Source organism: Suillus discolor, assembly GCF_016758755.1.
Source record: "Suillus discolor strain FC423 chromosome Unknown F5147scaffold_5, whole genome shotgun sequence".
Taxonomy (NCBI): domain Eukaryota; kingdom Fungi; phylum Basidiomycota; class Agaricomycetes; order Boletales; family Suillaceae; genus Suillus; species Suillus discolor.
Genome location: NW_024541252.1, coordinates 318,280 through 332,388, shown reverse-complemented (window position 1 = coordinate 332,388; position 14,109 = coordinate 318,280). Strand labels below are relative to the sequence as shown.

At 46.8% G+C, this 14,109-nt stretch overlaps 6 protein-coding genes across 6 annotated transcripts; 5 read left to right on the top strand and 1 right to left on the bottom strand.

Moving 5' to 3' along the window:
* Window positions 1–1,657: 1,657 nt before the first annotated feature.
* F5147DRAFT_627828 (uncharacterized protein) lies at window positions 1,658–3,810 on the top strand. Its single transcript, XM_041432724.1, has 8 exons — window positions 1,658–2,186; window positions 2,244–2,323; window positions 2,375–2,860; window positions 2,908–3,111; window positions 3,159–3,311; window positions 3,363–3,455; window positions 3,504–3,552; window positions 3,608–3,810. The coding sequence occupies exons 1-8, from the start codon at window positions 1,670–1,672 to the stop codon at window positions 3,715–3,717; spliced, it is 1,692 nt and encodes a 563-aa protein (XP_041297982.1). The 5' UTR covers window positions 1,658–1,669; the 3' UTR covers window positions 3,718–3,810.
* Window positions 3,811–3,884: 74 nt separating this feature from the next.
* F5147DRAFT_671144 (uncharacterized protein) lies at window positions 3,885–5,863 on the top strand. The gene is made up of 6 exons (XM_041435575.1): window positions 3,885–4,511; window positions 4,567–4,643; window positions 4,688–5,035; window positions 5,092–5,436; window positions 5,486–5,566; window positions 5,621–5,863. The coding sequence occupies exons 1-6, from the start codon at window positions 3,935–3,937 to the stop codon at window positions 5,765–5,767; spliced, it is 1,575 nt and encodes a 524-aa protein (XP_041297981.1). The 5' UTR covers window positions 3,885–3,934; the 3' UTR covers window positions 5,768–5,863.
* A 1,206-nt stretch (window positions 5,864–7,069) lies between these two features.
* Window positions 7,070–9,002, top strand: F5147DRAFT_627824 (uncharacterized protein). Its single transcript, XM_041432723.1, has 5 exons — window positions 7,070–7,171; window positions 7,224–7,529; window positions 7,582–7,720; window positions 7,773–7,952; window positions 8,002–9,002. Exons 1-5 carry the CDS (start codon window positions 7,157–7,159, stop codon window positions 8,667–8,669), a joined length of 1,308 nt encoding a protein of 435 aa, XP_041297980.1. The 5' UTR covers window positions 7,070–7,156; the 3' UTR covers window positions 8,670–9,002.
* Window positions 9,003–9,797: 795 nt separating this feature from the next.
* F5147DRAFT_671138 (WD40-repeat-containing domain protein) lies at window positions 9,798–11,917 on the top strand. The gene is made up of 4 exons (XM_041435574.1): window positions 9,798–9,954; window positions 10,003–10,189; window positions 10,239–11,054; window positions 11,107–11,917. The coding sequence occupies exons 1-4, from the start codon at window positions 9,947–9,949 to the stop codon at window positions 11,584–11,586; spliced, it is 1,491 nt and encodes a 496-aa protein (XP_041297979.1). The 5' UTR covers window positions 9,798–9,946; the 3' UTR covers window positions 11,587–11,917.
* A 403-nt stretch (window positions 11,918–12,320) lies between these two features.
* Window positions 12,321–13,135, top strand: F5147DRAFT_671137 (uncharacterized protein). Its single transcript, XM_041435573.1, has 4 exons — window positions 12,321–12,464; window positions 12,523–12,655; window positions 12,710–12,968; window positions 13,025–13,135. Exons 1-3 carry the CDS (start codon window positions 12,431–12,433, stop codon window positions 12,906–12,908), a joined length of 366 nt encoding a protein of 121 aa, XP_041297978.1. The 5' UTR covers window positions 12,321–12,430; the 3' UTR covers window positions 12,909–12,968; window positions 13,025–13,135.
* Window positions 13,136–13,340: 205 nt separating this feature from the next.
* F5147DRAFT_671130 (uncharacterized protein) lies at window positions 13,341–13,813 on the bottom strand. Its single transcript, XM_041435572.1, has 3 exons — window positions 13,726–13,813; window positions 13,586–13,672; window positions 13,341–13,533 (listed from the first exon to the last, which is right to left on the bottom strand). The coding sequence occupies exons 1-3, from the start codon at window positions 13,741–13,743 to the stop codon at window positions 13,423–13,425; spliced, it is 216 nt and encodes a 71-aa protein (XP_041297977.1). The 5' UTR covers window positions 13,744–13,813; the 3' UTR covers window positions 13,341–13,422.
* Between the last annotated feature and the right edge of the window lie 296 nt (window positions 13,814–14,109).

Genomic DNA, 14,109 nt, shown 5'->3' with positions numbered 1-14,109 from the left:
ATTCTTGCAATGAGTCATACAGTAAACGCCCGTTCCTGTAGTAAATGCAATGTGACACATTGTGAGTTGGTCTACCCTGAATCGCGGGCGAAAACTTTGCTGGCAGGCCCATCATAGTACTTGCAATCATCTGGATTGGCACTGACGAGAGAGTGGAGCTGGGGTGTAGAAAATGCAGATAGAAATTGAGGCCAGACTTGGTGTAGACACGAGGAGATGCCCAGGAGTTGCGGAATGATGACTGATGGGAGAACGGGATGATGGTCTAGCTATGTAATTAGCGATAAGCGTAGGTATGCAATTGATATACAACCGGGACGCGTCCGACTCGGTCCTCGGAGTCTTTGAAGCGAATCTCGGGACGGAAGGCTTGTCCGAGTCGAACTCTAATAATATTCGAACTCATTATTTCTTTAACGAGTTACCTCCCCGAGGGCCTCAAAACTAATCGGGACTGAATTGAATGGTTTAATATCATACAAGTATACAACTTGACATCGGGTAAAAGTTCGCGCGCCGACTAAAACGTGCACTAACGTTTCAGCAGTGTGAGCCACGGGTTGTTCCCTTTTGCTAACTGATTATCTCCGAATGCACTTCTGGTAATCGAACGCTTCAAATGCCCGCCTGCACTAAGATCAGTGCGTATTATCGTACATTGTACGTCTGTTTAATTGCATCTTCACTCACAAGGTGCGCGGAGCTCAATTCAACGGAAGCGAAGGTCCTGCCCCATGGGGAACCCATGCCCACTAAGCCTATGTAGTGCAACATCGTCTGCTTCGTCGAAGAATTATACGGAGTCGAGATCTCGGGATGATGATCCAGGCCCAAGGTACAGATAAAATTGTTCGATCAGGATGGAAAACGCCATGTTAATTGGGCACGGCGCCACTGCTATGGGTCCGAAAAAGTATGAGGTAAGTTGTTAGTTTAACTCTCGCTTGAGCAATTACGCCTACCAATGTCGGGCACCTCATGCTCATATTTCCTATCGCCGCCTCTTGTTGCCTTGAATCATTTCACGTGCTTTGGCAAAGTCCTGTAGGGCGAAAGGTCAGATACCAATCGAAAGAGATTTAACGTCATCTCGTTGGACGTAACAGGGAGCGGCCAGGGCACGGAGTCCGCGATATTCAACGACAGATATTTGGCTCCTACCGTATGGAGACATTAATATTAGTAAGAGTCAAAAGGTTTTCAGTCTAATAACTGATATTATTTATCGAAGGAAGTACCCGAGATGATGGCACTTACTATTACTAGCGCGCCTCGGATGCGATCTCATGACATGCTGCGCATACCGTGATCCTCTTGCTGCGTGGTGTAACCCGTGTGCGTTCTTCGTCACTAGTACCGAAAGTTTAATCTGAGATTCTTTTTTCCTATTTAGGTAATATGCGTTCCAACAGCATGGCGCAATCACATTCCGGATATAACCGGTAAGTTGGTTAACAAGACTCAATTATATTGACGTCCTTTATATGAGCGGCTTACTTTCGCCTTCCAATGATATCAATGACCGTACCATAGCTTCTTCGCGGAGCGCCCTTGCGATCTTGTTCACATGAGAATCTCGTGCCAATCTATACCCTTCCAAGCAATGATTCGCAAGTCGCCGTTTTACTGAAAAGCAGAGTCATTCTTCGAGTTTTGTCCCTCCTCGAGCATGTCCGCCTCTCTTATCACGACTCCAACTGAGCTTTTAGAGCAAATTGTCCTAATCGCAGCTCGCCAGCATCTCAAAGGCCCACCAAGTGTCTTGCGTTCCCTACGATTAACGTGCCGCATGGCTAACAGTGCCCTTTCACCTGAATCAAACTCATATATGTACTTCATGTTATTCAAGGACAGATTTTCTCCTTGGAGACATTTTCCAGGCGGTCAGCTCACAGTCGATAACATAGAGCATGAGCTGAGGAAACGTTTTCGAGCACTTCAGCGCATTCGGCGAGGCGATGTTGCTGATCCTGACATTCTAGAGTCCCTCTCCACCATCTATATTATGATGCTGGAGGATGATGGTCGGAACTGGGACCAGTTGCTTTGGGCTCGACTTCCAATTTTCATGACGCGCTTCCTTCGGGAACGCTTAATGGTTGGTGCCGAGACCAACAACGGATGGCCCACAGAGAATGAGATCAATGTCTTGGCGGTTTCCATCTTCTGGTTGATGTCCTGCTCAGGTTAGTATTCACCCACAGTCTTCATTACCTGCATCCGTGATTATCATGCCTCCGCAGAGTCTATACGCGATGAAACCGATGAACTCAGGAGAGAGTTCGTGCAACTGCTATCACCATACTCCTTTGCTGGGTTTCGAGTTCGTTCTCTATTAATTATGCTTATTATATTTTTATAACGCATTTTCCAGTATCCATGTTTCACTGGGCTGGAGTACGATTTCTGTCCTTTGGAAAATTCTCCCAAGACTGTTGTCACATCTGCTTATGGGGTATATTCTCCCATTCGTCCAGTTTCAACTACCATATGCTACTTTGGGCGGCCAGTATCGTTCAACCTTCCACCAGTTGCTCCATATGCTATTCTCGTTCACTTCTCTCGTTTGGAGACTCGCCCTCTTATGATCCCTTCACACCTACCAGAGACTCGAGCAGAGGCGATCGCGAACGGTATTTCAGGGCCTACAAAGGAGGACATAGTATACTTTAATACTCGTTGCAAGACTCACTTTCCGGGCACGATGTACGGCAACCGCTTCGACACTCTGCTTAAGAGCCGGCGACATGATCCTGATTGGACGCGTTCCATTCGTGATCCTCTCTATCGCTCCCCTTCTTCCTTACCTGGACAATATATCCCTGGCACGATTTCCGGTCGCTGGCAGGGATCTTTCATCGTTGAGTTTTGTACTTGTTCATCTCACACGTGGACTAATATGAATAGGCCCCATATTATGATGTATACAAGGATATGCTGTCATCTCCCTCTGCTCCGTCACCTTTTCCAACATTTGGCCGGTTCCCTCTTTATGTTACTTTCAGAGAGCTTTACTGTTATTCTCCGTCAATTCCCCTCCCCTTGGGAGGCAATCAAGGCGTATTTGAAAATGCATTTTTGCCAATCGGCTGTCGGTGGCATGAGACCGAGGCTAGTCTTGTCATTAGTTCCAGAGCAAAGGTTGACATCTTCAACAGGCAGGGATTGAATTTACTGGAAAAAACGCGTCGTTCAAGGCCTATTATTCTCCGCCGAGGCAAGAGCACCTCGAAATTGGCTTCGTCGGAGGCACTGCCGGCGAGTCAAAGCCAAGTGCGCATGGTGCTTTTGATGTCATCATCACAGGAGTGGTATGCGCCATAGAATCCTTCCTGTTTCATATATAATAATTCGTTCAACAGACAGAGGATCGATATGCATCTGCTTGGGGTGGCTACCGCTACATGGGACGGATACGACCCTCAGATGGTCTAATCGTTCTTCTCCGTGAACCAGTAAGGAAGGCTAGTCTGCTGTCTTTTCTACGCTCAAGCAGTATGTAGCTGGACCCTCAGATGGTTGAACTTGGGCGAGCGTTATTCAGAGGCTATAGTGCGTTAGGTCGATTCAAACAATTGTTGTGTAGTCGCTGACAAGGTCGCATTAGTTATCTCTTCTCGCAACTTTGTGGGTCGCTGGAGACGTGTGTCGAGCGGCGTTCATCCCCCTGAATGGGAGTCAATATTTAGTTTGTGCAAAGACATGTCATGGGAATAGCGTCAATGTGATCTGCGTTCTCCTTAATTGTGTACATCGCCATAATACCTATTAGTATAAAATACATGTTCTCACACCGAGTGTTTGGGTTAACTTCACCTGCTAAGGAAAAGACTGGCCGATGGCGGCCCGGCAGGACATACCGGTACTACACAACAACTCAACAACTACAGTGTTTTTTAAACAATCTACGCTCACTGCCACTGCGACCGACATAATGTCCACTCAAGCCATTGCGTTTGGCTGGCTCCCTCAGGAGGTGATGGAGAACATTGCTTTCTTCGCAGCAACAACGACAGATATAGGACCTCCCTCCGACCTGCTCCCTTTACTTCTAAGCTGCAGGAGCATATACCATGCTCTATCACTTGATGCAAATCTACATCTTTGCGCACGCATATTTGAGTATAAATTCGATCTCAGTGCTGCTGTTCGTCGTCTAGGCCAGCATATCGCTACGCCTGATGTCTTATCGAAGGAGTTGCGCAAGAGATTTGTTTACCTGAAGCGAATACGGGCGCGGACAGATTCTCGAATCTGTGCACCAGACATGTCGAATTCGCCGATGATCAGCGAGTTGCTTTGGCTCGCCTACCTAATGATGCTTGAAAACGACGGAAAGAATGTCAAGCAACTGAGGGAATACGCTGGAATGGAGCAATGGTTGATGGAGTATTGGTTCGATGATAAGGGTGCATCGTTCGCCTCGAAGGCGCTCTTGGAAGATGTGTGGCTGCTCGATAATGAGCACAATTCTCTGGCAATGTGGTTGTTTTGGTTGTTTCTCAGACCCGGTGCGTCGTATGGGTTATCTCCACCGCTGTACTTCTGTTTAACCCTCATTCACAGATCGTTTCCAGCGTACTGAAAGGAACTATCGGACTTTCGCAACCGTTTTGAAACCGACTGCTTTAGCAGCCAACAAGGTATATCCTTATTTCTACCTCCATGCACCTGCTGATAATCCAAGTATAATATATGCCACACCCCATGGGAGGACTTCATCCCCAGGTCCTGCCTGCTTGAGCCTACGTGCATAAATCACTATTCTAATCCATACCAACTAACTCCACCGACGATGGCTATTCCTGCAATCCTCTCTTACTTCAGCTTGGTGGGTCCACTTGTAGGTCCAGCAAGGGCTGTCCACAAAGGACTACACACACCAAACAGCTTTCCATCCTCTCTGAATCAGAGTCTTGAATGGGAAGCTGACTGGCAGAGGTGCATAAATCTTGCTAAAAGCCCTCTCGCTAGCCAATTCTCAGGTGCATATAAAGTGGGCAGCCTACAAGGTGTGTGGGAAGGTGTCTTTACGGTATGTCGATTCATATCACAAGCCTGAAACCCTCCGATTAAACAAGGTATCTTTAGTACACGGAATTCACTACCTATGCCGCGCTCCTGTCTGGACGCCCCCCTTCGATCCTCCATAATTCTATGGTGGCGCAGCACCGTCAAACATGGAAGTTGCGAGAGTATTACTTAACTGTTTCGAGGGGCGCTGATAGCATTGCTGGCGACCTAGAATCACCACCGCTGAGCTCGGGTGATCCGCTCAAGGCATTTTTTCCATCTGGCATCCGTATTCACGAGCACGCAGGCAGTGCAGAGGTGCACGAGCCTGGGAAAATGGTTCCACTTTCTTACAGGCAGCCATCGGCTTGTGGCGTGGAAGCCGAGGGCCTCTATATTCAAGATATTATTGTCGTAGGAGAGGTCATTAATCATTTACTTATCTTTCAACTGTTCTCATTTTTTTTGACAGGGTCATTCTGCTTGGGGTCAATTCAATCTCATTGGTAGGGTACGACCTTGCGACGGGTTTGTTAGTTTTTTGAAAGAATATGTATGTCTACTCAATTCATATAATGTATCGTGCATGAACTCGTCTGTTTATTAGGTCGAAGGCGATCGAGGACAATGGCTTTATCGGGGTTATCTGGTCGGTAGCATCAATGGGAGCCTCTCCGGACGCTGGCGAGATACACTCAGTCTCCCCGATGCCAATGGTTATGAGGGTTGTTTTGTGATGAGTAGGCGGAGATGATGGAATCATCATATACTGATATCTAGATATAAATTTAGTTTACCAGCATTCTTACATTCTTCCAGGTTTAGGCGAAACCAGAGCGCGTGCATCTCACCTGGACTAGTCTTACGACAAGGTTTGCCGGTCTGTGCAGGATTAGTCCGACTGTTGAGTGACAGAACGAAGATCTTGAGTGAAATGGAAGGAAGGAGTCTGATTCATGATTATGGGCGAGTAGGTAAAATATGATGTCTACGCTGATGTCTATAGCGTTAGTTAAATAGATCATAAAGGATACAGACTGAGGGATGTGGCAGATAATACAGGCAAGTGGTTGGGGTCTAGGAGGATGATGGAATTATTCGTGGATGTCTTGTCAAAGGCCATATGTCAACGTGCATTTAGTTATCAAGGATTCGCACTCACTGGTTAGATCCGAGACTTGGGCGGTATGCTACACAGAAAGTTAGACAATATTGCTGGCAAAATTAGGGACCTGAAATAGAGTAAGAATAAATAGAATGAATCAAACCGTCACGCATATATCGAGTAGCGTGTTCCCGATGACATCATATCACCAGATTAAGATGTTAGCCATCGTGCGTGGCTAATAGGAGCTTGTGCCTGGTGATTGTCAGCTACGATGATGAAGTGTCCCCACTTGCATAAATCGACTATATGAATAATAATTAAAAATACAACAACATAATCAGGGAAGACGTACTTAGCGGCCGCGGCATTTGACGCAAGGCAAGCTAAATTTCGCATCCTCCGATACTCGAGGGGATGGACAAGGTCGTCCGCTCATGCCCTTAGAGCAAGGCTCAAGTACATAGAATCGTACCTGGTGGAGTGAACAGAAGTAGGCTTGAGAGATGCACATCGTTAATACTTTTGCGAGGAGTGATGGAGTGCTACTGTCGACTCACCGCGCATTTTAAAGTAGAGACGAGTGTCGACTCTTGAGACAAATATCTCTTATGGGACGAAGTAAAACTGGTGGTAGTATGGACTCACCAGGGCAGTGAAGTTAAGTAACGAGCTTCGGTGACGTCGGCTCGTCAAGATTCCTAGGGAAAAACAGGACAAGACATTCAACTAGGCTTGTATACAGGTTGTGCTGGATCGCGCCCATTCAATGGGATAGATCGACTTCATGAGCAAAGCCAACCATAGACAGTCCAAGCGAAAATCATTTCGCTTGGACTGTCTTAGTCTCACTTGAATATGCAGCCTGTATTGAAGATCGTCTCGAAGGAGAACCAAACGTAATATTTGAAGTAGAAGTACTGCCACGTGCTTCATCCGACATCCGTTTGAGGAAACTCTAGTATTAACCATCATTATCGATTGGCACGATGAAACACAGCAAGAACGAACGTGTTTTGCCCTCTCAAAGTCACCGACATGGAGTACGCAAGTGTAGGTCCAACTATTACGCCACTATTTTTGCAGAACTGAGCCCCTCCCGTAGAAGGATCTCACCATCCGCAAACTCAGGCGCACAACCGATTTCGAAAATCTCACTTTCCGTATAGGCGGCTATACCGAACATGAGCTTGGGCGCTTCTACCATCTGTGGAGGAATGGCCAAGTCCTATGTATCCAAGCAGAACCTTATCGTCGTCCTGGCATTGACTATCTTCAATCACCCTCGACTCAGAACTTATGCTCATCTGACAAGGAGGCCTTTTATTACCTGCAAGAAGTGCTGCAGACGATGCTCGATAATCTGCAGTTTGGTACAGAGAACAATTGTGCACATCTTGTGAGGCAAAAGGTGAGAGTAACTGAAATCATCCTCCACTCATTATTCACAAACGATCCCCAAGGACAATACCTACAGCCTGATCTACACTAGAAAGGAGTTTGTTCGTTTGAAATGCCCGGTTTGGACGAAGAAGGTCAATTTGGATGATATAGAAATTACTCGCATTGTGGACTGCGCTTTATGGGAGGGAATTCACGAAGGTCATGTAGTGTAATGCCCTCTTGAACATGATTCTCATACCTCCTCGTACAGAAATGGAAGTCGACCTCTTCATGGGCGTACACGCACTTTGGTCTCAATTTGTTGCTGCAGAGAGTCTTGGGCATAAGCTCATGAACGAGGCTGGTGTCAGCCATTACACTTATAAACTACTCGCCCACGTTTACAAAAGTGGAATGATCATTGGTGTCATGTGTGAGCCCATTATTGGACGTAAGCTGAAGTTATACTTGATGCTGTTGTTCGCGCTCATTTCATACAGGGCGCGTGTGTCCTACCGATCGTGCCGCTGTTTTTGCAGCAGTAGCTGATATCCAGAGACACGGAATTCTATTGGGATCTCTCCTCCCTCACGATATCCTTATCACTGAGGAAGGTGTTCGCTTCCTGAATATCTCCGCTGTTCAATTTTACAAGGATCACGATAAGCTAGCGGCCGAGGCAGAGACATCTCACTGGGCTGAATTGGCGAATACCTTTGGGTCAGGAATGATAGCACCCCACACCCCACTTGGCTCTAGAGCACGTGACGCCCTATCCTACGTTATACCTCGCCTGCCTTCTCCTGGGCGTCCAGTTTACACCACTCCCGAGCTGGCCATGATGCGATTTGTTTGGTCGGTGATGACATCACCGGGAGAGTTTGCTCGTACAGACGTTCTGCCATTGCTCAAGTTCAGAGACTCGGAGCAGCAACGGAAGAAATCCGCCGTCACTCATGATCCAAAACACAGAAGACGTGCAAAGATTAGTCACAAAGTACTAATCGCACCTCTTGATTATTCGGAATCGGAAAACCGCTTTGAAGAACTTGACCAAATCGTCCCTACTGATGATGAACCCTACAATCCAAAGTGGCGTTCTTCACAACACACCCCGTATGAGCGCCCGAAGAAGAAGCTCCTTCTCCCACCAAGGGATGATGAATGATCCATGAGTTTCAACTCACAGAACGCATGTCGGTGGATCAATCCACGCTCAATCTGGAGGGTCTAGATCCACAGGTCATATTCACCTTATATTTAATCTCAAGGAAATTATTTAATCCGTTCGTACTTTGCTGCTATCTAAGCTAGCAGCTATGGGATGAAGCGTTAATTGGACCGCTATTCGTGTCAGTGATGTCGCGAGGTAGTGGGCATTGCGGAGATAATCTCGATGGGTCTTGAATCTTGATTGTGTGTTTGTCGAGCCCTGTACATATGTCTTAATTACAGTGTACAAGCTATCCCTGTTTATAGATTTTACCAGAGATGTTCAGGTGGTTATGCTATCATTTCACTCGCACGGTACGTCCCAGCTCGGGATGAACATCTGTCTTCAGGACTCAACATACGTACTGGCAGGTACTTTTGCAAACTCAGCGAGGGCCAATCGCTCGACATGAGGTTATTTTGATACTAGTAGTTTCTGATCCCTAGTTTACATAAATTGCAATTGCCAGGTTTCGGTGATGATGACCACAACAATTGTACAAGCATCGAGCAAGTATATTTGAGCACGCCACTGTCCTTTCACTGGATGGCCGGGACTACCACAGCGATCGACACCAGAATACAACTACACCTTAGAAGGAAGTCGCGTTTTTAACCAATCTTGTCAAAGTGTACAACAGTGGCACTGCGTCCATGGGCTTACGATAGCATGGTCCCGACATCACGATTTGCCTGCCAATCATTCAAATACTATATGTCCAAGTATTTATCTAACAACGTGGCCAGAAAGTTGTCAACCAGCAGCGCCCTTCGCTAAGAAGTCTAGGCTGTGTCATATCGGGTGTCGCAAAAACCAACATCCGACTCAGAGTCCGATGAGTACTATTGGCCGACTTCGAGAAACTTGGTGGGTATTGGCAGTGCAGTGGCGTGGCGCGACGATAGTATGCTAGATACAAGTCCAGGGAGTAACTGTTTCAAATGACCGCGGTGCTTGCCAACCAGCCTGCGCGAGTCAGTTGAATCAAACTTCGGGTTGAAGTGACTGTCGTAGCCCGTGTGACAAGTTACAACCGTATCATATAGAATGGGGTTGTTTGGTTTATCTTTAGACTCAAACAAACACTGATACTATCCACCGGTTGCCTTTCTAACCGTAACAACGACGGAAACGCGTCACGATCAAGAGTCACTGCCAGATTTTGACTGGAGTTGGAAGAAGTTATCTGTTCACTCTCCGGGTCCCCTTCTTTCATACTGCAGCAAACTATCATGTCCTCGTTTGTATTCTCGTGTTATCTACAGGCGGGAACTGATGAAATCCACAGTAAATACGACAGTATTACAGATGCTATCACCCCAACGTGTGCCACGATAAAGCGTACTCCATCACGCGCTAGTGTTTCGAGCACATATTCAACCCGGAAGCGAAGGCGGGTCTCCGTGGCTTCGCTTCACTTGGGACAAGATTTGGCAAGACCATTAGTACCGGAGACTCCAATCGAGGAGATAAACGTAAGAACCTTGCTTAGCCAACATATCATGCTACACAGAGGAGATTTAGGGAGACCGATTTGTGACAGTCCGAACTTCAACGTCATTCCCATTGAATATTACACCGAGAACAAATCGTATCGCCAAAGCATTTGGTCTACTCGATGACCGTGTATTAAGTCCTACCAACTCTCCCTCACTCTATTCAGACCGATGTTTTCGTTCATTGCTTCGCCGAAGTGCTTCAGAGTTGTTTTCAACTTCGCGTGCTGCATCTTTGCTCTCAGCAAAGGCCAATTTAGGGGCTCGGAACCATTTTGTACTAGCACTCGACGGACCTGGGATGTCTACGGACCTTTTCGCCTCTCCAATGGCATGGTCGCATGCCAACTGCATCGGGGTTGCTTTCAAATATGACGTGTATTTTCAGGACCTTGAATCCCGGGCAGTAGTCCACCTATGTCGTTCCTCACTTTCAGACGGGACAGTCCACAGTATTGATTGGGGTGGCAAAGCCAAACCTTATCTCCTCGCGCTTGGGACGACATTTGGTGATGTTAGAGTTATGGATGCCGAGAAAGGAATGCAGCTCGTAGATTGGGTCGATGATGGTCATGGCATGGGAGGCATGCACTGGAATGGTGATGTTCTTGCCGTTGGCAGAGCTGGCGGCAATGTGACTCTGTTCGATATCCGGATGCGGGCTGAGATAGCCAACATCATGGGCCATAAACGCCGAGTACACGGTGTAAAATGGTCGGTTGACGGACACCATCTGGCCACAGGGGATGACAGTGGTATTGTCCATATATGGGACCATAGAGCAAGTAATCTTCTAACGAATGGGGACAAAAATATCCGGATGAAACACAAAGGTCCGGTCAAGGTATGTAGCATAATGAGATTACCTTTCCGCCGCAGTCATCACATTTTTAAAGGCCTTATCATGGAGTCCATGGCAGCATGGCCTGTTGGCAAGTGGAGGGGGTTCCCCCGATGGTGCAATACACATTTGGAATACCGGAAAGATGGCCCCATCCTCTGGCCCTGTGCATACCATCCCCTTACAGACAACTATCACATCTTTGCACTGGTCCCTCCACTGCAAGGAGCTCTTGAGCACCCACGGATCTTCGTGGGCTGTACCCCAAATTAACGTACACCCGGCAGCTCATGCATCAGCCGTAGGTGTAGAAAACTCACTCGCCGTTCATTCTTACCCTTCCTGTCGACAAATTGTTAACGTCAAAGCACACTCCGCTCCTGTGGGCCACTCTTGTATGGCCCCTGACGGATGTTCTGTATTTACTGTCAGTCCCAAGGAGGAGACCATTAAGATGTTTAGGGTGTGGTCCGCGCCCGATGACAAGGACAAAAATGAAGGCAGTGACATGACCTTCAAGTCCACCATACGATAAGCATCAATATTTTCGATGCATGTACCACTACTACTGCTACCCACGTACTTATTCATTCACAGCACGCCACCCACATGCTTCTATATTTTTGCATGTATACCTGTGTTAATGATTTCCTTCTCTTCCTAAATCTGCTTGCATACTTATTTGGATACCTTGGACCCACCTGGCTGGTATCTTCATGTCATCATTGGTGTCCTTGCGCTCTGCCTCTGCTTGGACTGTCCATATGGTTCACCCTAGTACGTATGACGGATGTGGTAAGTGCGTCCTGAATTAAATTGTCCTTCTACAACAAATTCCTTTGAATGAATATCTGGTGATCATTTCACAGGATAAACTTAAGGCCTCGGGAAGCTACAATCAGCGGAGGAGCACAGCACGTTGCCAATCTATTGGGGGATCAAAGCCGCCACAATTTCGCTTTGACATGATCCATGGAAAGAACTTCATGTTGAACCTGTGGGCCAATCTTGAGCATTTATAAAAATCTGACCAATGTCGGTGCCTCAATCTCTCAGGGCGAACTGAGGGGTCATATGCATGAGACGAGAGCCTGGTTCAGATGATGAGGCAATACGTCGTCGTAGTTACGTCGTGGTTTCAACTGAAAATTCTACCTACCTTCCAACATCGGTCTTGCATGTATATCGATTTTCGAGAGTCCATGCTATACATAGATTGCCCTGTTATGCCTGAGGCTTAGTAGTCACATGACGTCTGAATCGGTTGGTGCTATCTTCAATTGTTCAGTGGGAGTTGAATTATAACTGAGTAATACTCATTCACTTCTTCCCGTTGCCCCCTACTTGTCTCGTTAAGGGAGAATCGACTTTCATTCCATATGGCACCTAGTATCGTACTAGTAGCACCTGGAGGTCAGCTACAAAATCAGACACCCTTATTTCCCAACGCTAATCTCGCTTCTCCAAACAGAACCTCGCGAAGGCAATAAGCCACAGCCATTGGGAAATTTTGTCCTGATATTCCTCTTCACCACTTCCACGTTGTGCTTGCTTTACTTGCTTTGGCGTCGCGCAAGTACTCTGCGTGCAGTAGTATCCCACCAGTGCGATCATTTAGTTGAGTTTGTGCTACATAATTTGGACTTATACAAACACAGACTACAAACGTGGACAAGGCCAGAAGGTCAAATTCGCCTCTCCGAGGACGACGGTCCATCTGCTACCGAGTTTCTGACTGATGGGGACGACGAAGATGTCGGAATAGTAGATGATGGTGTGATCCTGGGTCAGGGTGAAGAACGACCGAGGAATGAAGTCATCACTCTACCTTCTGTCAGACCTGACTCCTCATCGTAAAACATATATTTCATCATTTGTTTTGCCATGACCTGCCGCTTGATTCTATTCCTGGGGACGGTAATGCATGACCGCTATTTTCACACTGGGTTATCTGACCTTCTCTATCGTCTCAGAGTATCTCGTTGTTCTAACTTCAACACCATGCCTTGCTGTTTAGATTCCATTATGTTCGCGAGCTAGCGGTCCTAGTTTTACTATTGACTTGTACGACAGGCTCCATGTTTTGACATCTCCCTGATCTGATGTTCAGTGGTCACTCCTTGTCAGGTCTTATCTCAGCAAAGACACAGTGTCCATACAGGTCTCTGGGCATAAAATCTCTCGAATGGTCAATTCTCGTCATGCGCACCCTGGCGTCTTGTTCCTGTCACGAGAACATGCACATTGCGCTTGCTTTTTCGTGTCTTATGATGGCACACTGGATATTTCAAGCTATTCTATGGCCTACCGCCTTCATAGATAACGCCCATATCCTCTGACTCTTCCTCCGCGTTGTTATCTTTTCTTCCAGTCACAAATGGTGTAGCCGCACTGATATACTTTCGGACGATTGGCTTGGCGTGCGCTTGCTGTCACTAACTTTGCGGCGGATATCGAAAGAGTTACCTAGGCATAAGGCGCGGTACGTCTACTCCTAGTATTTGCTATATTTTGTGGCTAACGCGAACGCCTAGAGCAGCACCTTTGCTGCTGATGACACCCTGACTCAGTACTTTGCGCCAGTACCATGTTAATATACATAACATTGTTATGGGCACGAAGTGAGTGGTCTGATGGGGGTTATGCATAAACACTCACAATTCTCATTTCTAAGTCGCAGGGAACTTTTCATGCGAACTACTCCAGTCCAGGTCTGTCAAATTGTTCAGAATGCAGTTCATACAGGGCCCAATCCATAATTCAAAGTTGAACGGGAGTCTGGTTCAGGTCTTCGGGACTGCAAACGACACATTTATAACTTCCGAGTCATTCTATTTCAAACCATATACACATTTAAATTGGCCCGGTGTCTATGCGAATTCAGTCACCAATGATGTGGTCTTACGAAGTCCTCTAAGACCAAAGACAGATTCTACCGAACATCTTTGGTGGAAATGGCATTGCTGCATCCCTTGATTTTGGTGTCTGTGTTGGTCCTTGAACATCAAGAGATGTACGAGACACTCGTGTACTATTAAGTTGGTTTGCAAGTTTCAGA

Excerpts from the sequence above, each read along its gene's own strand:
- F5147DRAFT_627828 (XM_041432724.1), top strand. The coding sequence starts at position 1,670 with ATGTCCGCCTCTCTTATCACGACTCCAACTGAGCTTTTAGAGCAAATT. Across the intron at positions 2,187-2,243 it reads CTGGTTGATGTCCTGCTCAG|AGTCTATACGCGATGAAACC; the intron begins GTTAGTATTCAC and ends ATGCCTCCGCAG. Across the intron at positions 2,861-2,907 it reads GCTGGCAGGGATCTTTCATC|GCCCCATATTATGATGTATA; the intron begins GTTGAGTTTTGT and ends TAATATGAATAG.
- F5147DRAFT_671144 (XM_041435575.1), top strand. The coding sequence starts at position 3,935 with ATGTCCACTCAAGCCATTGCGTTTGGCTGGCTCCCTCAGGAGGTGATG. Across the intron at positions 5,437-5,485 it reads ATATTATTGTCGTAGGAGAG|GGTCATTCTGCTTGGGGTCA; the intron begins GTCATTAATCAT and ends TTTTTTTGACAG. Across the intron at positions 5,567-5,620 it reads TTAGTTTTTTGAAAGAATAT|GTCGAAGGCGATCGAGGACA; the intron begins GTATGTCTACTC and ends TCTGTTTATTAG.
- F5147DRAFT_627824 (XM_041432723.1), top strand. Across the intron at positions 7,530-7,581 it reads CACATCTTGTGAGGCAAAAG|GACAATACCTACAGCCTGAT; the intron begins GTGAGAGTAACT and ends ACGATCCCCAAG. Across the intron at positions 7,953-8,001 it reads GTGTGAGCCCATTATTGGAC|GGCGCGTGTGTCCTACCGAT; the intron begins GTAAGCTGAAGT and ends CATTTCATACAG.
- F5147DRAFT_671138 (XM_041435574.1), top strand. Across the intron at positions 10,190-10,238 it reads CTCCAATCGAGGAGATAAAC|GGAGACCGATTTGTGACAGT; the intron begins GTAAGAACCTTG and ends GAGGAGATTTAG. Across the intron at positions 11,055-11,106 it reads AACACAAAGGTCCGGTCAAG|GCCTTATCATGGAGTCCATG; the intron begins GTATGTAGCATA and ends ACATTTTTAAAG.
- F5147DRAFT_671137 (XM_041435573.1), top strand. The coding sequence starts at position 12,431 with ATGGCACCTAGTATCGTACTAGTAGCACCTGGAG. Across the intron at positions 12,465-12,522 it reads CGTACTAGTAGCACCTGGAG|AACCTCGCGAAGGCAATAAG; the intron begins GTCAGCTACAAA and ends TTCTCCAAACAG. Across the intron at positions 12,656-12,709 it reads CGTGCAGTAGTATCCCACCA|ACTACAAACGTGGACAAGGC; the intron begins GTGCGATCATTT and ends ATACAAACACAG.
- F5147DRAFT_671130 (XM_041435572.1), bottom strand. Across the intron at positions 13,534-13,585 it reads TCAGCAGCAAAGGTGCTGCT|CGCGCCTTATGCCTAGGTAA; the intron begins CTAGGCGTTCGC and ends GAGTAGACGTAC.